General features: G+C 44.2%; 1 protein-coding gene across 1 annotated transcript; it reads right to left on the reverse strand.

Moving 5' to 3' along the window:
* LOC149372785 (KICSTOR subunit 2-like) lies at positions 1–23,897 on the reverse strand. The gene is made up of 10 exons (XM_089587379.1): positions 23,706–23,897; positions 23,494–23,637; positions 22,274–22,572; positions 21,847–21,984; positions 18,424–18,562; positions 12,354–12,446; positions 10,833–10,927; positions 4,452–4,614; positions 1,591–1,689; positions 1–200 (listed from the first exon to the last, which is right to left on the reverse strand). The coding sequence occupies exons 1-10, from the start codon at positions 23,802–23,804 to the stop codon at positions 27–29; spliced, it is 1,443 nt and encodes a 480-aa protein (XP_089443505.1). The 5' UTR covers positions 23,805–23,897; the 3' UTR covers positions 1–26.
* Between the last annotated feature and the right edge of the window lie 1,293 nt (positions 23,898–25,190).

Genomic DNA, 25,190 nt, shown 5'->3' on the forward strand with positions numbered 1-25,190 from the left:
TTACAGCAAAAAATAATTTATTAACACTATTTGTTTCCAGGCTTCAACATGCCAAACACTTTGTTGCCACGGATGTGGGATGCAAGATCTTGCATGCATGACACAATGTATGTATCCCGTTCAGACTTCCGTGAACCATAGATGGCCACCATTGTCACTCGTGGATCCAACTTGATCAAGAAATAGCTTTTCTCCATTCTCTGCCGAGATGCGAGAAGTGAAAGCAGCAATGTTACACTCTTGATAATGTCTGCTATTGCTTGGTTGCAGTTAAAGGCACTCACTTACTGGATGTTTCACCTAAGATATTCAGCAATTTTTAAAAATAGGCTTCTAGAGTTAGACGAGCAGTTTTTTCGAGCTATGTGGCGCATCAGAATACCGCTAAGATGTGCTAACTAGTAGGCTGGTTAACCAATATTGAATAAACTTTTTAACTATTACTGTCCCAAAGGGAATCGGGCTATGAGGGACGCCGTAGTGGAGGACTCCAGATAATTTCGACCACCTGGGGTTCTTTAATGTGCACTAACATCACACAGTACACGGGCCTCTAGCAGTTTCCTTCCATTGAAATGCGACCACCGCGGCCAGGATCAAACCCGTGTCTTTCGGGTCAGCAGCCGAGCACCACAACCACTATGCCACCGCGGCGGCTAAAAATCTGCCATTGAGAAAGGCTCTCAACATAAGTCAAAGGCTGTTAAAACAAGTCACAAATATAGCATGTCAGAAAACTAGATATTATTTTGTGCTTTAAAAGATCCAAAGATGGACCATTTATAGTACCAGTGACTGATAAAGAGAATTTATGCACAGCCCTATCTCAACGTGAGAGGACAACGCCTCATTCCAAGATAACAGACATTTATTTTCAGTATAAAGCACAAAACACTTGTTTAGGCGAAAAAGGACGGGGCTCCGTAATCCTTCTTGTGTTGTATGAAAACCAAAACACTGTGGTGCACACCATCAAGCAAATTGTTTGAACCAGAGTTGGTTTCAGGGAAACTTGCAAAGGATTCAGATGCAGTAGCAAACTATAGCCTCACTTCTATCTTCTTTGAGCCTTTTACACTTACAATGTCAAGGAAAGGCCACATGCCCTGGGCATCCTTAAATTCCTTTGCATCTTGATACCACAGACCAATTGGTATCAAAGGGACATCAAAATTTGGTTGCCTGTTCTTTCTTTGAAATATTTTCAACACATTAGTAAACAAGGATCACCACATGAAATTTATTTATACCTGCAAAAAATCAAAACTGAGTTACTTCTTTCATATTATTTTCATTCCATCAGCCGTGCTGTGGCTGTGACCATAAAAGATTTCAGGCAACATAAGGCATACAAAAGTGCAGTATAATCACTGCACCACTGTTTTATTCTACCTGAAAAGTTATGTCAGACAAATGAGCAAGCAGATATTGAAATGTGTTCCTTCTGAAATAGACTTTAAAACCTGTGCACCTTACTTATGGGTACAAGAAAAAAATACCCCAGCAAAAATAAGTGCACCAATCCTCAAGGCCAAAGTAAGTTGGCCGACCTTGCAAAGGATGCTAGAGACAACAGAAATTACTACTCACTGAATCATAGAAGTATACAATCCCTTCAGAATTGAGGTCATCAGACTTTTTTGTGATGATCATGATAATGTTTGGTCTATGCTGTTTGTCCTGATATGTCTGTACAAGAAAAAGGAAAACAGCTTATTTGAAAACAGAAGACGCATAATTGTCACACACAATAGTACACAAAAAGGAGCAAACAGTCTTTGAACGCAAGAAAAGATTTGCGTTCTACACAACTAAAATAGAAATATTTCCTGTTTTAATTTTCCCCGATTTCAGAGACTGCTTGTTTTCGTATATAAGTACCTTAATGAGCTCCTCACCTCTCCTATTCCTGTCTGCTACAGACAGTGGTGCACTTGATTTCATTTGAACTAAATACTAACTCTCAGTCAAAACAAAGCATATACTGCTAGAGTTAAAACAAAGCGTATGCTGCTAGATACATTTGGGCGAATATTGGCACCTAACACATGCATACTGTCTATAACTTAATTTCCACCTCTGCACACAGTTATTAATCAAGAAAGCTCACTTCGACTTCTTTTCTTTCTCTGCCTATTCAGTACAAAGCTTGTGATTTCTTCCTTTCCTTAGCACACAGCGCATTCCAAAATGTGTTTACACAGTCACCTACTCTAACTGTCAACTAGTACAGGCAACTTCAGCTTCAACCAGACGGTGCAAAATAGCCAGACAACACTGGGCTGTTAATACAGAAATTGCTTAGCTGTTGTATATAGCTAGGCAAACCTAACACATTCTTGAAAACTATACATGCTTGCAAGGCACTAGTGCTGCTGACATATTGGCTGGAACAGTGTGCATTGGGCTGCATACTGACATTTTGATAGCTCAGAATGGCTGCACCCACCTGTGCAAGTTAAAATGGTCTATGCAAGAAAAAAATTGGACACTATTCCTTTTATTTAGAGCATAACACTATTCCTTTTGCTGACAGCTCATAACTTGTAATAAGGGAGTAATTGCTCATTCGCATCCATCTAAGCGCAGCCATAAGGCTACAAAGAAAAGCTATACAGCTTCCACAAAAACTTCACAGTTAACCCTTTTAAGGTTTTTGCCGTATATGTATGGCGGCGGTTTTCTGTCCCGCAAGGTCTTTGCCGTACGGGTATGGTTTCGATCTTCCGTTTGAAATTTTGCGCCAAAAGAACAATGCGTGCTCACTGGGGGGTGCTGCCACCTCTTAGGACTTACAAGAAGTGTTTGAATTTTGTGCTGCCTTCTTACGGAGATAAGCAGAACTTATGTCTAGCTTTAGTGCGGCGGCACAGACTGCGGCAACACCCCTTTTGTAGTTTTGGTTTCGCCGCGTGATCGCAACAGAGTCGCGCGAAATTTGAGTTTTCTTTTTGTCAGCACTATCTTGCAGGGGCTGCAGAAGTTGATTTCTATCTTTATTGGCGCTGCTCTTAGCTTGCTTATCACCGTTGCTCGCGAGGTATTCTCGCCCTCTGTGGCAACGCGCCTACGCGGTTTCGATTCCGCAGCGGGATCGCAACGGAGTCGCGCGAAACGTGTTTTCTCTTTGTGGGCACTGTTTTGCAGAGGCGGCGAAAGTTGATTTCTATCTTTATTGGTGCTGCTCTTAGCTTGCTTATCACCGTTGCTATTCTATTCTATTGAACATTTTCCAGTTGTGAGTGATGCTGTCACCAAAGTACTGTTCCTAATTTTTTTTTACTATTTATTCTCGATTATATACATTTTGTAGATTCAAGATCCGCAATAAAGTAATTTGACCACCTGGGAAAGTTTTCTTCAAAATAATTCGACCCTCAAAGGGTTAAAGAAAAATTCGTCTTGGTTTGGGGTTAAAACCCGGGACCACCGCCACGCAGAAGGAGCCACTGTACCAACTGAGCTAACCGGGATGGCTAGCATATGGTACTAGTTCGAGAGTGAATTCATCAATAACTCTTAGCGGAAACAGTTCCTGATCAAGTTATTGATCAATTCGCTCCCATCCTACCATGTGCTAGCCGTCATGGTTACAAGTTGGTAGAGCAACTGCCCTGGTGAGGTGGTGGCCCTTGGTTCTAACCCTAGACCAGGTCGAATTTTTAACTATGAAATTTTTGTGGAAGATGTATGGCTTTCCTTTGTAGCCTCATGGCTGCACTTGGGTGGATGCTAACGAGTAATTACTCCCTTATTACAAACCTACTCCACTTTGGGGGATTCCCCTAAATATTGGACCAACTACCTCACAACTTCTATGACATCATCCACTATCAGTAATTCCAGGAAATATTATTTCATGCACTCAGCTTTGCCCGTTACCTTTGGAACCCATTTGATGAAAACAAACCAATGCTTACGATACTAAAATTTATTTTGCAATATGTCAAAATTTGCTAGAATTTTGCCACATTCAATGAAGAGACAACTTTATCAAGATACTGATCAGACTATTAGAGTTACACAGTCAACAAAACATTGGCAGTAACAGCAGCCCTTGCCATACACACTGTCAAAGCTCTAGAACTTTTTCTGGATTTTTCTTTTTGCTGCTGAAAAACTGTTCACACCACTGATTTTATCACTGCTAAACAATTTAGGATGCACCTTTTTGTACAAGGGCTCAAGTGGAAGAGCCGAGTGGTCAGCTGGTAGATGCTTGTGCCTTGTTGAAAAATTGGCGAATTTATGGCAGTAATGAGATTGGCATCACGTACCTCTCATACTGAATGCAGAAGCTCTATGCTTACGCCACCGTTACACCTGAGTAGCACAGCCCGCTTGCACATTTTTGCTTAGTTTGCACATACAGATAGCCGTCAGCCAAATATCCCCATGACTTGAACACTTTCTTGCAGTCCATCTTTGTTAGCTTTAGAAGATCGACTTACGGTGGGATAAGAGTAGATGACAGGATAGGAGTCAATGCCCTTGGGAGCTTCAACAAAATGATCTGGGTGACGATAGCCGTGCTCGTAGTAGCCTTCAACACCCAGTGCTTCAAACAGCAGCTGAACACAGAGTGCATCCGACTTCTTGCACAAGCTCGCTATCCTGAGGTGAACACAAGAGGGGAAAAAGAAGAGGCGTGTAAGAGATTACTGGTTCGATTTTTTATCATCTCTGATCTACGTACAAGCGTACAAGTGTAGAAACTTGTTCTGGTAGGTTCGTGGCAATTTTGGTGCAGTGAAAATGGCAGGGCTGGAGAAAGACAACAAAGGTGCCATGTAGTTTGATCTAAAAGTGCATGTGCTAGAAAAATGCTGATTTACCTTATTGCTAAGACAAGTTGGGAATGTGAAATGGTATGAAGCAAGGAGCTGAAGGCCACTTGTAACAAAACTAGGTTAAGCGGCACTTGATTTCAGTAATAAAGCTCCTACCAGAGCTATCCACTGGCATTTCTCTGCTTCTCTGATAGTGGCAGTGACTGCAGCACCACCATGCAGCTATGTGCTCAGTATCGTATCGCATAAGGACTTCTGACAGTGAGCAGCAGACGTACGAATAACAATCAACAATTCTTTTCCTTCATATTTCTCTCTTGCGTGCACGTGTGTGCGTGCATCGCGCTACAACATGAACTTCCCCTCTATTACCTTTCTCGTCACACTTAAAAAGTAACTGCTGGTGAATGCCCTAGTCGAGAATTAAGCTTTTAACTTCACTGGAATCTTCTTTAGACAAGCACTTGCGGCTCTTCACTCCAGAAAGGGCTGAGCCGGAAGCATAGAAGGTCCAGGGCTGGGGTCAGTGGTGTTGGTGTTTTGGGGCATCAAAGGGCAAAATTCCAGAAGAGGGCAAATACGGGCAAAGACGAGACACAAGAGAAGGACAAAACACCAGCGCTGGTGTTTTGTCCTTCTCTTGTGTCTCGTCTTTGATTGCGCTGTTTTTCCAATTCGTAAATCAAAGGGCAACTCTGAGATTTTTTTTTTTCTACCATTCTTAGTTGACAATCGCATCATACCCTGTAGAGTCCCCTTTCTCCGGCACAAAAGACGCTTTTTCAAATAACCAGGAAACTGAAACCTGGAAACTGAAATCAGGAAACTGAAACCGAAACTGGGTTTCTACCAAACTATGATGCCACAACAAACTAACTAAAGTGTGACGTCTTGAATGCTGTCTAACTTATCATGTGCATGTTGGTTCGTTAAAACAGCAACTGTATGTGACAGCTTGGATCATTATTTTTTTGAAATGATCTAAAACAAGCTTGAAATTTTGTCCTCCATCCAGCTGTGAAATTTGGCACACAAGATCAGAAGACTGCTGAGAATCTACTCTGAAAGTTTCAGCAAAATCCATGGAGATAGAAAAAATGCCGGGCCTGCAGACCGGTCAGAGCCAAACATCTTTCACTGTTGGTAGAAGGCAAAATTTCAGCATGAAGAGCTGGAGGAGATAGAAACTGAAGTTTCTGCTGAGCAACTTCAGCATCAATGGCAGAGAATGTGGATGAGTGCCACATTTATCTAACATCCAGCAGGTATGATGGAGGTCCAATGCACTGGACATTTTAGGCTTGGAAACTGAGCAGACAATTCCCCTCACACAGTTGGCTTCTGGACTTGCATATACTTGCCGATCACAAACTCTCTATGCTTGGCTCGATGCCATTGATCTGCATAAAGTTTAGATTTAGCTTGCTTTTCCTCAAATCTCTGTTGCAAAACCTTCAGAGATTCTGTAGGATTAGCTGTGGAGCACAAGTTTGGCAGGCCAACTACATCGAGTCTTATTCAAAGTAGCCGAAGGCAGTGGTCTGCAAGTCATATTACTCGCACGGGGCAGCTGAACGTAGGACTTGAATATGCCGCTGAAATAACTGGCAAGTCCATTAGCTTAGGAGTGGCAAACTAAAGAAAAGCAATCATGTATGACCCATTCTTTCCGAAAACCTTGCAGGTCAACAGATGAAATCGATGGTCCATGGCCAGAGGGGATTTCTTAAAGGTGCACTGAAGAGGAATCTGAACTTGTCTTTTTGCCGCGGGAACTCGATCTACACGTTCCGAGCTTTCTTAGAAACATTGATTTATTGCCCTGTGTGGCCGATTTTCCTAACTAAATCGAATTAACGTCCGGCTCCCGCCTTTTTTTTTTTAATTCTGCCTCATACGATGGGCGGAGTCGACCAACGCGTGGAGTGCCTTTCACCCAGTCCCGTGGCGGCTTGCAGTTCTGCCATCGGCGGAGTAACACGTAGTAGTCCGTAGTAGGAAATAGTCCGCGCCGATTTTTATTTCTGCGGGCTTATTTTGCGGCTATATTATCTGCGAATGAAACTATTTATTCATGGAAACCTAAAAAAGAAAATAAAGCGAAAGCAAAGCCTCCACGGAGATGGCTGAAAGGCACTTCACGCGTTGGTCGACTCCGCCCACCGTACGAGGGAGAATTAAAAAAATAAAGGCGGGAGCCGGACGTTAATTCGATTTAATTAGGGAAATCGGCCACACAGGGCAATAAGTTGCAATTTCTAAGAATGCTAGGAACGTGTAGATCGAGTTCCTGCGGCAAAAAGACAAGTTCAGAATCCTCTTCAGTGCACCTTTAAGGCCAGCCTTCACGAGCAACCGGCTCTTTGACATTTGCAGTTGTAAACGCTTCTCACGAAAGACACCCCCGACAAATTACTGCAATAGTCCACAAATGCTATCATGCATCGACAGTCACAAGCATCATTATAACATCCTACATTGTCAATTCTGGCCTTATCCCAAGGCTTGTTTAGACAGGTAAACGACAGGTTGCACAGCAGTTGCATCCGGCGAGCTAACTTGTTGCAAGACTGGCACACGATGCATGTCTGTACAAATTCTTTGACGTGCTCATCCATCCCCAATCACCAGCATACAGATCTCACAATCTGCTCATTCTGCGGTTGATCCCAGGATGTGATTCGTTATCAATGGCCATGAGGTGTGTTGTTTCAAACTTTCAGGAACAATGATTCTGTTTATCACCCTGGTACAGTATGCACTGCAAGATGAATCGCTCAGACCGCTGGTAGCAGTACAGCAACAGCTGTTGCAACAAAGGTTCCTTGTCAAGCCATGCTGTGGGTGAGGACTACATGGCATGTGCAACAATCAGGTCATTGATGATCGTCTCCTGCAGTTCTTGTTCAATAACAGCTGGAGACAACTGCTCGATAAGTAGAATAGATGCACCATTTCCATTATCCTGTTTTAATGCTGTGTCATCACATCAAGTTCATGTGGGTGGGTAACTCAAGGCAACAAGACTGGGCCAAAAATTACAGCCTATGAAGTTCCCTGTGCTGGGCTGCAACCACTATCATACCAAGCAAGTTCGGCAGCACTGCCTTACGAATGAATATGCATGTGAATAGAGCTGAAAAATAAAATTAAGTCCCTAAGACCAGAAAACCTGAATCCATCCAATCACATCAGGTTACACAGGAAAAATCCTTTAGATGCATTCCCAAGATATCCTTTTCAAAGTACACACAGCTGCAACCGGGAAGAAAGAGCGATGAAATGTGCCTTTTTTGAGCAAGACACCATTAATTTTCACAGATTATGCCAACCATGAGAGGGAAGCAGAAAAAACTACAGAGAATTCAAATCAGAGTGAAAGCACGGATTTGTGCTCCGTAGAAGACGACGGTGAGCAGGCAGTGCCGCGGGACTGAACAGATGGAAGTTGAGGAAGATGAAACCCTCCATTGCACAGCGCGAGAGTGTGGTGCAGTTCAACACAAGGCGCGTTAGCTGTAGCGATAGCATAGAGGTCTCACTGAGCGGCCCTTAAAGGAGATCTGTTCACGCAGCCGTGAGTTCGACTCCCAGTCATGGATATTGATTCAATTTCTTTTTGTCTTTTTCACGGTTTGACCTCTAACTCAGCTGAAGGTCAAATTTGCACGGTGTTGCGATTGAAGCCCGATGTCCTGTAGTGAAGCTTTCGCTTCAAAAGCAGTTTGCTCAAGGCACTGCTAATGACACTCAGGAGTGAAGTGGCATCATAACACAAAAGCGAAGTCCATGGCAGCTCACAAACATTGTAACATGCAGTTTCAAGGAGGTGTCACGTAGGGTCACTGAAAACACTGAGTAGCTTGTCCACTTCACAAGTTATCTGCTTTGTGCTGCTCTGCTCTGCATGCAGATGCACGTACTTTGAACCCCTCCAGTCATCAAAGGGCCTGTGGTTTAATCTTCAAGATGATCATCTCAGGAACAATAGGTGCTAAACCAGCTGTGTCGGAAGTCGAGAAATGAAACCTCTTTGATAGAAACGGCTCTCAGCAGTTCTGCTACAGTCTTCCACGATCAGGTGCTGATGGTAATGTCATGCATTAGCTTGCCACCAAGGACTGCAGGTGGCAAACAAATAGCAAGCAGAAAAAGTACGCCCTGCAATCATGAGTGACCTTGTAACTGCACTGTTTGCCCATGTGCTCTAATTGGCCTTTTGGCACACATGCCACACAGTGTATCCTTCTTGCTGTCTTGCTGCCATCATAACCGAAATGACCACATGATATTTACCACATCATTAGCTGTGCACTTTGCCCTGCGGCAGAACATAGCGTATCAAGTTACCGCAGAGATCACCACAGAGTGAATGATGTTACCGACATGGTGGCCACGGCACACTAAGCAGTCCTGCCATCCCAACATGCATGTGACATTCACACCACGGCAAATTCTACGACAATTACAAGCTTATCGACAAGGTACACTGCAGCAGCATGACCAGTAAAGGTCATCTTAAATGGACTGCAATGATATCCTCAACAGAAAAATACTACTCATTTCCCAACCACTCCTGCAATGACTGCACGGCTGTGCTGTTACTATCACGCAAGTTACATGGCAGCATAGATGCCTCATCATTAGGGCATGCCTGACAAACAGAGATGCTTTAATGCATACTTACAATTGAAAGCAGAACTGCATAAGCTAACGGCACGCTAGGCTCATCTAATGATGCATACAAATGCTATAGTATTTAAGAAAGCCAGCTGTACAGCAAAGCACAGCATTTTTTTTATGCCGCCGCGGTGGCTCAGTGGCTATGGTGCTCGGCTGCTGGCCCGAAAGACGCGGGTTCGATCCCGGCCGCGGTGGTTGAATTTCTTCGGAGGAGAAATTCTAGAGGCCCGTGTACTGTGCGATGTCAGTGCACGTTAAAGAACCCCAGGTGGTCGAAATTTCCGGAGCCCTCCACTACGGCGTCTCTCATAGCCTTAGTCGCTTTGGGACGTTAAACCCCATAAACCAACCAACCATCTTCTGTACCAGAGATCCTGCCCCCACTACAGAAACACATTAATTGCCTGAATAAGGCAAAGTGAGCAAGGCACAAGTATCAGGTCCACTCGCGACTGTAGGAAGGTTCTTTAAACAGGTTTGGCCACCATTTGTACCCATACTTTACATTGCGAAGTAAAATTGCCATAGCCAGATGACCCCGTGCAGGACACAAAGTGCTGCGAGAAACTGTGTGTGCTAGCACTGTAGGCCAGAGCAATAACTTTCTTATCAAGGGCTGTAGCGAGATTGTGATGATTTCCATGTCATCAAAAGCATCATCTTCAAAAGTATCCTGTGAGCAAAGCTCCCTGAGCACTCAGCATGCCCAGTTTCGAAACTGGAGAGAGAGGCAAGAAAGTGTTGACAAACTGTCTATATTAACGTTTTTTTTAATGCTGTGCTTACCTGGTACTAATAACTTCTTAAATCTACTGTTGCACTGGCTATAAGGCTAGTACTTTAGTTAATAACCAGTAATTAATATTAACTCTGGCCGATAAGCTGACAGACTGTGATGGTTTGTCCCTCCAATGTCTTCAAAGATTAACAGACACATAGCAAACCCAAAAGCCTCATATCAATTGGGCTCTGATTTTGGGCAAATCTGTTTTCATTAGAAAAAGACTACATGGCATCACACATAACGTTTTCCGAGACGTGCTTTATGAAACCTCTGTGTGTTTACTTTTTCTGCGCCTTTTCACTCAAGAGTTTTTGCTGCCTTATACTCTCACTTTGTTCTAAATGTGCTCTGACAAACTGGATGGACATGGGTGCCAAAAAATGTAAAATTGAGTGCATTCAATGACAAGTAACATACAAACTGCCACAGTCTTCCATTTTTTTTCAGCTAGGGGATTACCTCATGCATACTTATTCAAGCTACGAATTTACAGGCCTTTTTTTCATCATTCTGGCTTTTAAGGAAGTGAATGTTTTGCGCCACTCAATTATATAGTTACCAAACCAGTGCCTCACCTCTGGCAGTAATCAATGGTCATCTTGGAACCAAAATTCTTCATTTCCTGAGGTGTCGTTTGTCGGCTCAAGATCTTGTAGAAATACAGTGTAAACTGCAAAAAAGAAAATTTGTCAAGCAGTTTAACAGCTACAACAACAAACCCAAAGGTTAACAGCAAAAGTTATCTGGGACACAGAACACCTGGGCCCACATGCATGAAGTATAGTCTATAATCGGATACGACATAAATCTGCAGTGAAGTTGTGCCTACATTCATGACACTGGCACAGAATTCCTCCAAGAGAAAAAAGTAGTTCATTGTTAAAGTTTTTCTCGCCACTTGAACAAGAAGTGCATCACAACAAGAAATTATAAACGTACTAATTTTTAGGTCTCTGGCTTGTTTGATACAAACAAATACTAAAAAGCTAATGAAGAACCTGTGGACTCATGTGCCAGAAGTTCACCTGTTAAGCTATTGAGATATTGAGAAGAGTACAAATCTGCATGGATTCTGCCAGCCTAAATTGACCACTTCGGCGACAAAGGCTTCTTCTGCAGTCAGCGGAACAGACAATCACATTTTTAGGCAAGGCTGCAGTCTTTTCTGAACAAAAAGCCAACCAGAGCTTCATATTTGGCTTCACATTAAGCAAATAAACCCTTCTTTCTTCGGCATAATAAGAGCTGCTACTTTCTTTTTATTCTCCAATGAGTCCTGGAGTAGTCCATCTCATGAATGACACATTCTTGTTTTCAGTCATGATGAAATGGAACACAATCAAAAACTTGATGCAGCACTGAAACAATTTTCATCTTCAGTATTCACCCTCAACTCCTCAAAATGCATTTTCATTGAAGAAAAGAGACTTGCTATGCCATTAGCTGTCAAGGTAACCGTCTTGAATCTAAGAAGGTTGAGGCAGTGAAGACGCTTTTGTCCAAGACCTTTCCACAGAGCATTTCACCCAGAGAAAGCTGAGCATCAGGCCGGAAAAAGCTTGGGGTCAAATCCACAAAACAGTTCATTCTGGAACCTCCTCGCTGTCAGCTGATAACATATAAATGCACTGAATCCCACAGAATCTGTGAGCAGAGAACACACCAACTATTAGGTGAAGATGCAACAACTGGAAAATCAGGAGCGGCTCAGGCATGGAGTTCATTTTGATTATTTGGGTTTTAACGTCCCAAAGCAACTCAGGCTATGAGGGACTCCGTAGTGAACGGCTCCGGAAATTTTGACCACCTGGGGTTCTTTAACGTGCAGTGACATCGCACAGTACACGGGCCTCTAGAATTTCGCCTTCATCGAAATTTTGCCGCTGTGGCCAGGATAGAACCCGCGTCTTTCGGGCCAGCAGTCGAGTGCCGTAGCCACTGAGCCACCGCGGCGGCCGCATGGAGTTCAGACATGAATCCCTCAGACATGTGGTTCAGTGAGGCCATTAGGTTCATTCCTCCAGCATCCTAAATTTCTGTAGCTTGAATGCTCCTTTTCTTTTGCTCCTAAGACTGTAGGATATGTTGGCACTGACCTTTCCAACCATGAAGGAATTCAGCTTATTGATCCAAGTAACCAGGTGCGGAAGTCTGTCTGCCCGCAGCAAGGATGAAGCAGTTCGACGACTCTGCGAAGTGTGTCCAAGAAAAAAAAAAAAAGGAGACAAGGAGCTTGAAACCGCACTCGTAGCAATTTTTTTAACATTTCAAAAGCTACTAAAGAATGCACAAACACCAAGAGCGCCATGAATTCTTTATCCCAGAATTACAAAGAAGAGCTCATATGAAACGGAACAACAAACACAGCCCTGTACACAACTGTTTACAGATATACACACTTGTAAGTCAACCTATTTTTTTTAGTTTAAAAATCCGAAGTGGGGGGTCCACACACAATTGAGCCAAAGCACAGCACCATAAATAAAGGCAAGGCAAATGAGATATCAGGGATGCTACAACGTGGTTGCAATTTTGTTTGTGCTATGGCTCTGCCCAGTGGCATTCGGCTACTCTATGCGCTTTTTCAGAAGAATTTTTCTTTTTTAGTTGCAACTGTGCATTCAGTAGCCAAGGGAGCGTCAATAGTTGATGGAAGGGCCGCTATTCCAATTGCGGTGGCATCGCACGGCAGCACTTCCGGGGAGTGTTGGCAGCTGATGAAGAGCCGGTGCTGCTAACACTCTCTTTGGCTCTGTTTGACGCATTTGACGACTGCCGGCCACATTTTATCAGTTTTTAATGTAGTGCTTCGTAAATCGTCATATGTGCTTCAGAGCTCGTTCTTGGCTACGTTTAAGATGGCTGTTATTCTTTACGTCGAAGAAACGAACAACTGCGCGCCAGGCCACAAGTTTGATGTCTTGGAACAGGATGTGCAGGTATGGCGGCTGGAGTGAAGCAAAATTATGAGCTGTCCCATGCGATGGTGTGATGTGGTTGTTTGCAAAGCGCGGGATTTTATTGGATGATGATGTTAGAACGACGTGCTGTGACCCTGCCAGCAGCAATGGCAGCGCTGGTGAGGACGAGTAGTCCAAAACTAATACATTTTAATGTGAGAGCGTTAAAGAGCTTGTGCGGTGAAAAAGTAGTTGTCAGCGTCGCTCTTCGTGCTAGCCTTGGGCAGCTGCTGATAAGCACCAGTGGCCTGATAACACTATCGCATTCTACACAAGAAGGTGAAGCTCAAGCATCCTTCAAGTTTTTCCTTTTGGAATGTGCCCATGGGTACGCCCTTCTTCATTGTTTTTTTCCTTACATGCGATATGGGAGTCTCGACTTACCTTCACGTGAACTTATAATCGGGTAAACACGGTAGTTAGCACTGTGTCTCATAAGCTGCTACTTTGAAACAGCTGATGAAACAACAAAATAATAAACTTATAGGGCATACATAGTATTGCAAAATATCTCACAACATCTCAAAGTATCACAGTGTTATCATTACAGCAAAATGATCGAGATGTGACTGTGCTAGTAGTGCAGTCACACCCAGTTATAACAGCCACAGTTAAAAGAAAACCCGATTATAACGAACAAGAGTGGTGCTACCATCAAAATATACAATGACACTGTGTCGCAGATAAAACTACTGAGGCCGCACCACCTGGTTACAGTGCATGATATAGTGCAATAAACTTGCCTGAGCAGTCAAAAGATGTGAGCTTTCCAATTGCACAGTGGCTGAAGAGTGCACCGTAGCCCCCATATACATGCCTCCATCACATCCCACTAAGAATCTCGCAACCCCAAAAAAGCATAAAAAAGGCGGCATTGAAATTACATTCACCCCTCAGCCAAGTGTGTGCCGACGGGCTGCAAGTTCACTCAGTGCTTTGGTGTGTGCTGGCTGGGCACAACACCTGAAGTGGTAGCAGGAGCACTGTGGGCTCAAGACAGTAATCAACCACCGGCAGTGATAAGAGAAATCTGATTGTAAACGTGCACTGCACTAGCTTTGTCACTGCGTCCTCACAACTTTGTTGAGAATCGGGAACAAGAAGGCCAAAATACCACCAGCTGCCGTGAATGCTTCAACCGCGATTAGCAATACCTTTTCCCTAAAGCAACACCTAGAAAACAAGGACCCTAGCAAGGAGCATGTGACTGCATTGAGGAGCTAGGGAAGAATGATGACAGGGCCTCCCTTGAAAAAAACAGATCTGCAACACTGGCGGAGAGCGGCTTGAAGATCCTGTTGCTGGCTGTGGCATCTCTTACTTTGCACTCACTATCTGCACAAGTCTCGTGAGTTATTTTTATATTTTCTCATGATGCCTGTGATCAAAGATGCATAGCCAAGTGTACGCGTGCCAGAAAAAGCAGCCACTACTGGTGCTGATCACTAATGCCGGAAGTGCGCCTGGCTCAGGGCTATATTTCTGCACGACAACCATTATGGAAGTAAGTAAGACAATAATGCTGATATGTGAGCATATATGAAAATTATTTACATAGCATATTCTGCGGCAGTGTTCAGTGTCTTGTGGCTATTAAAGTACAACACAGTCACTTTTCCAAATGCAATGGCACAACACTGACACCTCTTTGGTTTTTTTTTGTGCAGTCGTCAGTGTATCACATCATCTGGACATTGCTATCAGCTATTTTCCGAATCCTACTGCCTTTCATGTTCATGCTCCTCACATTGGCTCCAGTCTATGGCCTACCCAACACGTCTAGTCTATCAACACCAGGGAAAGCTCCAACATTAACATGAGGACATGAGCATGAAGGTGATGGCGAGCGGAAAAGGAATCCAGACGTTATTTCGACAGAACCATTAGAGGTCACACAAGGCTTCAAATATTTCTCTAAAGCTCCACAGCTACTGCCATGAAACATATTGTCATGTCTCAATAGACCAAAGGTATATCCACAAGGAAGGGCAAGGACTTAATATGAAGGTGCTTAATGGGATGACAGCCAACAGTCCTGCATTGCAGCTTCGCTGACTTTTGGCTTCTGAGCCTCGTGTACCCTGGCATTGTCGTCTTCGGTGCAGTGGCATTTACTCCCCTCCCTGGACAGCATCGACCTGATGATTAGACCTCGCCAGACATCCACCACGTAGTGACGACATGAAAAAAAAATTTCAGGTAGACTCGGTCCGAATAGTAGGGCTTCATGTGTACAACATGGACGGCGTCGAGTTGTTGCTGTCGATGCTTCGATATGAAAGAGTCATCCAGGATCACCTCGTATGTGAGGCCGCTCAAGCGTCGGAGGACTACTGTATTTACCTGAATGTAACGCAACCACAACTGCAATGCAAGCGTTGACTTTAATGTAACATGAGGGTAGACTTTGCGGGTGCGAAAGGCAAAAACAAAGGGAAGAACACGAATGTAACACGCGAAACCGAAATTATAGACCACATTTATAACTTTAGAAACCAGAACTATGGCTCACCGATGCTACTCAAGAATCCGAAACTATACTAAAAGTCAAGTACAACTACATAAAGCACCTGCAAAATGGGCGGGATTTCTATGCCTCGTCTTCATCCTTGCTGCCGTTGTCGCCATCACAGTTGTCATCACAGCCGGACTCATCTCTGTTTCCTTCCTTATGTGGTTGTCTTTTTTCGCACTGCAGTTATGTCCAAGTCTCCCAAAGCAGGTCGTCCTCACTTCCGTTGAGAGTATTTGAAATCGAGCATTTTTTAAATGGCTGGTAGAACATTTCATGAGACAGCCCATACCACCTAGCTGAAACCCACTGGGCAACAGGAGATGCGGTCGGGCATTTCAATCTTCCTGCTAGTGTTGAATTAGATCCACATTCAATCCAGTCCTAACACAACTGTCATAAGCGATCCTTGAACAATTTGTTGAGGCAAACGTCCAGGGGCTGAAGAATGGACGTGATGCACCCAGTATAACAACCAGTTCTTGCACGCTGCAACTTTTTTTCCATGCCGAGTATCAGGTGACCTCGGAGAGAATCCAGCGCCAAATATCAATTGCGTATGCAGCAATGCATCTGGGCTTCGATCCCAAATGCTGCAAATCCAATATATTGCCACGTGTGGTTCAGTACGTCAGGCATGGTTGGGCACGTCAAAGTGGGCGACTGCAGCGGACGTCAGTAGCAGCCCAAAAACGGAGCATTCGCTTGCCAGACACTTCGGCTTCTTTCTTTCTAAGGAGAGCTCGCGTGCATTCCGCACTGTCATGTTTCCAGGAGAACGATGACGACAAATGGACGGTGTCATTGTTCGAGAACAGGGAGTCGTCCATAACGACGAATGGACGGTGGATCCAAGTCCATCCAACACTTTTTGTGACACCGCACGATAACATCATTTGGAAATGTTTCTTTCGGGACAGTCTTCCAGCGAAAAATCAGGAACGGAGGGAGCTTGTGCCCATCAGACAAACATACCAGCATAAATGTTATTCAATTTTTTTTTCTTGTTTTTGTTTCCAGTGCTCCTAATGAGAACTCCATGTTTACCAGACATGTGAAGTGTCCTAACCATAGGCGTGTCAAGGTATAAGGTGGTTTGGTCGGCATTGCCGATTTGTCCAAGTGGCGTGTTGTTAGAGCAGCAGATATCAATGACGTACCGTTGAAACTCACGAAATTTTGACTCGAAGTCCTCGGATAGTGTCTGACAAATCAATGCAGTGCGTCAAAGGGAAAAACCAGCCCTCTGCATTTACTTCTGTATCCAACCGTGCGATACTTTGAATTGGTTTGGTGCCAAACCCAAGTCTCGTGCAAGTTCACATGCTTTGCACTAAAGCATTTCAATGCTCACACCATGGAAATGTTGTTCACTGATGAAGTCACAAAGAAGACGCTCCAACTCCGGGAAGTGGCCTCTATTGGGCCCCTGCAAACCTTTACTTAGACTGCTGCAACTAAACAACTAACGGCGATGCTTCCTCCATCCCCTTATCGTCGCTCTGCTTATGTCCACGCTTCTTGTGCCCACCGAGTTACCGACTTTTTTGGCAAGCAGAATAGCATTGTGTTTGAAGCCAGCAGTATACTGAACGCGAAAGCATGCCATTTTGAATGTGGACAGATTAAACAGACAGGTACAGACTGGCGTGTTGAGGTGCTGAACAGCCTGCCTGAGATGCCCGAGATGAAGTGCCTGCCTGCACTGCCCGAGATACTGGTCATATGGCATGCTCACTTGCTGTCCGCTCCTCCGGCGGCAGTCACTCGACACCCAAGCGCAAGCTCCATTCCACCGAGCTGACTTGCATAAATTTGCAGTCACGGAGGCCACGCAACCTTACTTTATGTTTCAAGTATTTGTCAAGATGGTGCTGTCTTGTTGCTGGTGCTAAAGTCACTGGAACTTTAGCTGGTGCACCCTCGTAGGAGGCATTTGCTCTTCCTTTTTGCCTTCGCAACCGGGTTCGTGCCTTGGCCTGGCCATAGTCCGCATATTGGTTTTGCGCTGAGTTTAGAGTGCACGATTTTGAAATAACATGTCAATCAACATACAAGTAAATGAAACGCATTAAGCGAGTTTAATAGTGAGTGTCTGGTGCCCCTCTTTGCATTTTTATGCCTACTATCAAACGTAATGCGGGGGGGTGACTTTTCACTTCTATTTCTGATAAAAAAATTTGCTTTACATTTGAATAAATACGGTATGTAGGGCCCGAAGTATTGCCGCAAAAGTTTATCGGAAGTTCACGGCAGTGGATGGGTGTCCAAACCCCACCTTTGTCTCTGGGTTCGTACAAAACACGTCGATGCCGAAGGTTGTAATGTAACGTCTTGCATCACAGTCCAGCTGGTGTGCGATCCACACATGGGCTAGTTGTCATGCTTTCTCGGAGCGTTGTGCGAATTCTGCCGCGTTCTATCTTTGTCATCGTCATTCGGAAGCAGCATCACATCGAGCACAGTGGTGACTTCTTGTTAGTGAAGGAGTGAAGGAGGCTGTATGGTGACATGAAAAACTCACAAATCTTCCTCAGAAATGGCTAGGAACCGCAGCCTTAACTCTTTGCTACTTGGGTTGCTAAACTGCAAAATCAATATCCAGAAAAGGAACTGGCCATCTTTGGATGTGGCCTGTAATAAAATAGAAGCCTAGGCGGGCTCCACAACCCGCCTTGGAATTAAAAGTGATACCTCTGGCAACAGGAGGCTTGCATTCCATTCTCCCAGCCTGGCGTGGGCCTCTTTGAGGTGCAGCAGTGCCTGCAGGAACTGCCACTGAGACAGCATGACCTGGGCTTCAAGCAGCTGATGCAGTGTTTCCAGCTCCGTACTGCATTGCATGTCACACATTTCACACACATGAAATCACACGCACTGATGAGAATAGACGCTGTACATATAGAAAAGCACCAAGAACCAGCCCCATTTGGTGTGGAGCTGGTGCGGCAATGAGCGGAAACTTAACGTTAGTGTGGTAGAGAACATAAACAAGCAATTTAAAATAAAAAGAAGGTAAAGCCCACAAGATCGTTACGCTTGTTATAACCTACGGACAGCTATTTCCCCAATTTCCAAATAAATAAAACCTGCAGAAGGCCCTTTTACCATGTGCACTCGACTAAGAGCTTCACTTCTTAAAGCGACAGCGTTAAGGGCCCTTTTCGGCGGAAAAGGCGGCAGCATCCCGTCGGCATTGTGCAGTGAAACTCAAGTCACATGTAGACCCGTAGAATGAAAGTGGTTAAAAAAACATGAGATGTAGTGGAAATTAAAGGTTGCTGCATGTCTAAAATGATGCAACTTTATAAAGTAAAGTAAAGAAGAATTTAAAGAATTTTAGTCGGCATTTGAAACTGTGACCCTTCGGTTGCAAGTCAGGCACACTACCCCTTGGCCACACAGGCTAGTGGTCTTTCACATAAAGTGGTATCTTACGACTGTTATGCTAATAAGTCTGTGTGTAATTAGAGAGGTTCTAATTACAGAAGTAGTCATTAGGTGAATAGCAAAGTGCATGTTGGCATTTCATATTCTCTTTGCTTGACGTGGCATAGCGGTGCTGGCATGCGACGGCACCAGAAAACCCCTGTGATGTGATGTTTGGTTTATGGTTCAGTTTTATGGGGTTTAACATCCCAAAGTAACTCGGGCTCTGAGGGACGCCATAGTGGAGTGCTCTGAATAATTTCGACCACCTGCGGTTCTCTAATGTGCACTGACATCACACAGTACACAGGCCTCTGGCATTCTGCCTCCATAAAAATGCGACAGCCACGGCCGGTATCGAACCTGCGTCTTTCGGATCAGCAGCTAAGGATCATAACCATTCAGCCACAGCGGTGGCTCTGTGAACTATGTACGCCACTGCCCCAGCAGATGGCGCGTGAGCAGTGTAAAGTGTGCATCGCCTTCGTTTGATTTCTCAGTGTCCGTGTGTGAAAAGAGTCCGCTGAAGGGATCGATTAACGCTTCCACATCATACCCTTAAGGCGGAACTTAAGTGTCCCCCTAATTTTTTGGGGTGATTTGGTGGGGTGTGATTCTTAGATGAAAGCAGCTTTCAGTTTAACCCCACAGCTACACCCCAGGGAAACTACTTTATTGTACCATACAGCCCAATGCTATATCTGGGGCCTAAGTTCAAGTAGCTTTAAGTTTCTAACCAACTAGCCCGCCAGAAGACTATTCTTTAATAGCTATCGCTGTCGCTGCTGTGGGGCCCTACTTCTCATCACCCTTGAAAATGAAGTCCTTTTAGGTCCCATACATTGCATTCTAAATTCTGGGAACTAGATAACTTTTCACAGCAATGTCCTGAGGCACCACACAAAAATTAATTCAAAATCCAAGAGCACAAGAGTTGTAGTGATGTCCTCTTTAGCCGTCCAGTCAACGTCACTTATTATTAGTCTTTGCCATCCACTTTGAGTGCAGGCGTCATCAACTCTGCTTTATATGACATGTTGCTGCACAGCAATGCATGCTGTGCATTAACGAATGCAGCAGGCAGCTGTCCTCACGTGGCAACTCCCCAGGATGCATACTGCGTTAGAGAATCTACACATGCATGAAACACAGCTCCTCTTTACAGGGTTTTTTTTTTTTTCTGATTATTGGCTTAAAGGTTGGCACAAGCAACCCATACACGAGCACGGCCTTTAGTCAAGTGTATACAATGTGTTACAGAAAATAAAGAAGCTCATATACCCTATCCTGTGAGTAGGTAATTATGTAAAATACCTTGACACCAGTGAAATTTCATCAGACATTAAGCAAAGGATATTAGCAAGACTATACCTATTATCCCTGCTGCACTCTTATCAGATCCGATACACCTGCACTACCCTGTAGTTCAAATGCTTTATGTGCCAAATTTCTGTACGACTCCGCACAAAACACTATTTGACCCGGGGACAGAGATATTCTTGGATTCTACTGAGAAGGTGTCACAGTTTTATTAAATTTATTCCTCAAACACTGCATAAGATCATTTTAAAAATTTCATGCTAACCAAGAATATATGACCCATTACAGAGAACAGTAGTAAAACTTCCTCATTCATGGAAAAGGAGCCTGTTGATTGGTAGTGAAACAATAGTCGCCTGTACTAAGTGGATCACATTTCATTTTGTTTTAATACTGTAATACTGCATTATTTGCAGGCTAAGCATCTTCATCCATAGCTCTAAAACTGCCTTTATTTTTTACTTTTCTATTTTACTTCTGGCTGATATGCCAGAGCAATAACTGTCTTGAGTAGATGAGTTCATGATTCAAAGCTCCATGCCCCATTACTAGAGGCCACTCAAAGAAGCCTGGATTTCCCACCATGCAAGCACAATCACGTGACAGAAGGGAGCTGAAGATCGCCTGCAGCCCTGTACTATCACCAGTAAGAGTTCGTGGGATGCTGGATTTGCAAAAAGAGCATTGATGGATGAATTTATGGGTGCCAAATAAAAGTGCAGACTGGACCATTCAATTCCTGACTGCTTCTTCAGGATGCATGAAAATGCAGATTCTTTTGTCAATCCTGCATTCTGCAAACTTTCGACGGGAAAGCACAGTGTGTTATACAGCAATACATCTTAAATTGAAAACTACACAAGCATGGTACACACCGAATTGAATACATTTTCGGATGGGACCAAAATCTAGCTTGTGTTTTTATACAGCAACGATACTTTTGAAATAAATTGCACTGCACTGCGCAAGCAATACAAGCACCAGAATACAAGATATACAAGCACTGCACACTACAGCCTGGGCTTATTTCCACCCACCTGCACACTTTTACAAATATGACAAAATGGAGTTAAGCCTACCTCCTAACTTTGATCACAAAAGAGTGATACCCCCCTTCAAGTAAACCACTAGATGAACATGCACTGTAGCACCACAAAGATTCCCAACTATATTTCCCAACACAGTTTCAAGACTGATGCTGCCTGACATATTGCCATACTACTGGTACGGCCAATGGAAGCTCCTCTTATGCAATAATGCACGGTACGATAAGGCAATTACAGTTACATATCATACCTATGAATTTCACTGTACATGGAGTTACGAATGAGAGTCACGCATTCATTGATTTGCAGATAGAAGATTCACCTGAATGATGACTTCAGTGCAGTCAAGACAGGATGATGAAAAAGGTTTTCATTCTGTGATATGATTTCATTTAGTGCTGCGGACAATTCCTTGAACTTCATCATCTTCCCAGAACTAAGAGAGTAGAGCTTGTCGTAGCTGCATTCGTAGTCAAGGCGATAAGTCAGCAACATAGCTCAATGGAAATACTTTGTTTACATTACAAGCTAGTCAAGCAACTGCACAAATAGTAGGCTCCAAAGGCGATCGAAAATTGGTACCCCAATCCTAGCAATCATCAAGAAAAACAACAGGTAAATGCATGTTAACTTTTAAAAACATTACCATTGAGCAAACAGCAATCATTTTATGTGGCTAGCAGATTGGTTCTCAGGTAGTGCCTACATAACAGCAGACAGAAGAACACAAGCCACACAAGGAAGGATACAAGTCCACCGATTTGACCCGTGCCACAACAAACGAATGTAGCTGTCCACACAGGTGGCTTAGAAAGGCATCCAGAACAGGAGCTGGAGGTGACTGAGACATGTAAGATGAGCTGCTCTGGTAGGAGCCTACGACTGCACCTGGACTCATTGAGCTCAGAGACGTAGCTGACGGCGAAGGTGACATAGGTGAGCAACTCGAAGGCGACGGGCTACAAGAGATTGGCGTCGAACAAGACGCTTGGTCCTTCAGGCGCAGAAATTCCAGCCGCAGTGCCTCATAGAGTGACTTCAGAGAGGTCTGAAAGGGTTACAAAAGCATTGTAAGAACTGTAAGTACCCAAAGTGTAACGGCTTTTAAACTAAACATTAGAAGACGCTCCTGCCCACAATGGGAGAGAAATAAATAAACAAAAATCACAGGAGCAAAAAATGAAAATTTCAACACCGCAAACTTGATAAATTGGCTACAGGAACACACACACACACACAAAAAAAATGCGAATTAGCTACGCAAAATGTGAATTAGGTGCGCGAGCTCTTCGGTTTTCACTTCGGTTCCAGTGTTCAGATCCGGTGTTTAGATCCAGTGTTCACAGATGGCAGTAGTTCAGATAGCGATAATGGGTTAATGCCCATATATGCAGAAATGGTCATTCTCCCCTTTACATTCATAAATCCCTGGGACTCCTCATACCACTCTTGGCGCAGTGGTGCAGCGCTTAAGCAATGCGCCACTGCCCTTCTATGGCAGGTGCTGCCATCGGCGGGACCTGGATTGCTTGGGCTGGGTTGAGACACAGGCTTCAGCAACCTCTCGCGATTAATTGAACTGCCACCTACCACGGCGGGCAGGTTGCTAGGTATACACATACACACATCAGGGCAGGTGAGCAGCCTGCCACAAAGCAAGCTTCAGAGAAACAAAGAGACAAACCAACAAAACAGACAGTCAGACAAACACACAACAGCTAAAAATGCGGGGATGTCCACTACAAGTGCTAACGCACTAAACAAAAGAATACACTCTATGAGAAATTAAGTAATCAGTAACGACATTACACCCGTGCTATCCGCAGAACTTCTTGCACATAGCGCAACGCTGCTAGGAGCACTCATACTATTGCTTAGCAACACTTACTCTATCGAAAAAATGTCAGTATAAGTTAGGCGATTGATGCCCGCCCGATATTATGGTGCAGCATGAAGGTAAGACACTTACGTCTTTCCTCAGAAAGCTTTTGGGAGCCAGATACTGCAGCGACATGTACAACTTTTCCGCGACGGCCATCTGTGACAACGCTGTGAGGACGCTGCTGAACAAGTAGTTGGCCCCTGTTTTGAACAGGGCATCGCGCTCCTTCTCCTGCAAATAACAGGAATCGCGAGATTACACCAGTGACCAACTCCGGACACAACAAATTTCGTACTCACAACAATCTCTTTCGCCTTGTCATAATTGAAATGACCGAGGCTAGAAAAATAGAGCTCCAAAACTTTTTGCTCTTTAGCAAGAAAGTCGTCACAGTCCATGCCTCTGAAAGTAGAACAATGCCATTAAACAGTGCTGCAGAAACAACAGCGAGATGGACCCACAAGTTCACTTCAACCAACTAAAACAAAAAGCTACAAAATCCAGCTATTGTCGGATTGAATCGACTTAGTTTGGATTGGAACTCCTTGGATCGCTACCACAGTAGTTTCGGTTAGTTTCGGTTTCAGCTACTTCAGCGCACTGATGACAGAAGAACTGATGTTTAAATATAAATAAATCCTGCAAAGGCGCGCAGCACGAGACGTTGCGGCGAATAGATGTTCTCAAAACTACGGGTACACTGCGTCACGGCGAAGCTCTTTCACGTGAATATGAACTTCTGGGTCGTACCCACGGTGTAAGTACCTGTGGTTTCGTTTGGGTAGGAGTGCATGCATTGCTTGCAGACGTGTGGTTTCGGCCTTTCTTTCCTTAATACTAGCGCTCACAACGCTGGGAAAATAGTGTTGTGCGCTGCCCCAAACTGCAGCGACTTCATTGCAACGTGATGCAACGTGTTCCGAGTGCCGTCAAGTAGTGAGCGGCGAACGTGCTCCACGAACAACTGATCTAGGCTTCGCTTCGAACAATTTTTACTGGTAAATGTTTGAGAAGGTTAACTGTGGAAATTAGGCAGTTTGGTAAAGTGGATTGTTTTCTTTCACTGACGAGCACCAAGTTCTCGCTCGGACAACCTCGGCAAACCATAGCTGTACGTTCTTGCAATGACGATCGACGGCAGCCAAGGGCGTCCGCAGAATTTTTTGCAGGGGGGGGCCCCGTTGGTGCCCCGGGGGGGGGGGGGGGGGGGGGGGGGGGTATGTTCGTAGCAAAAAGGCGCTATTTGCGGAGTAAATTCATTTATTTATATATAAATAAAAATTAAACAAAATGCACACATGAAAGAAAAATTACAAACAGCAAATTAAAGCGCGGCTAGGAGAGGTACATTGGAGTTTATCAACGAAGAAACAACTAAAATTAATAAAAAATGCAAAAAGATGCTATATCACTTCGTGGAGAAGAGTGCTCAGTCTTCCTGCATACGGGTTCTCGACTCACCCGGATTGATGACCAGCACACAGCACAATATGTTCGCAAACACGCAACTACAGTCACTTAGTCAGTCTTCCTTGAACAGCAACTGTAGGCGCCTCGGATTTTTCTGGGCGAATTGCGTAATTACACGTGTGATAAATTCACTTCTGTGCTTCATTACACGCTCTCGGTGCACACTCATCATACACATTGATTGGAAAAACTGTTGAACGCGTACGTTGAAAACAAAAGATGACTATATATACAACGAAAACTTATTTACAAGATAAATGCACGCTCGCAGCTTCATACACCTCGCTCCATCTTGCTTGCGCATCCGCACAGTC

The sequence above is a fragment of the Amblyomma mixtum genome, chromosome 1 (genome assembly GCF_055824585.1).
Source record: "Amblyomma mixtum isolate Tamu chromosome 1, ASM5582458v1, whole genome shotgun sequence".
In the NCBI taxonomy this organism is placed as follows: Eukaryota; Metazoa; Arthropoda; class Arachnida; order Ixodida; family Ixodidae; genus Amblyomma; species Amblyomma mixtum.

What these genes read in the sequence shown, in the direction of transcription:
- LOC149372785 (XM_089587379.1), bottom strand. Translation starts at nt 23,804, where the DNA reads ATGGACTGTGACGACTTTCTTGCTAAAGAGCAAAAAGTTTTGGAGCTC. An exon ending in CAAGCCTCCTGTTGCCAGAG is followed by an intron (nt 12,447 to 18,423) that starts GTATCACTTTTA and finishes CACACTTCGCAG; the next exon opens with AGTCGTCGAACTGCTTCATC. An exon ending in ACCATTGATTACTGCCAGAG is followed by an intron (nt 4,615 to 10,832) that starts GTGAGGCACTGG and finishes TGTTCACCTCAG; the next exon opens with GATAGCGAGCTTGTGCAAGA.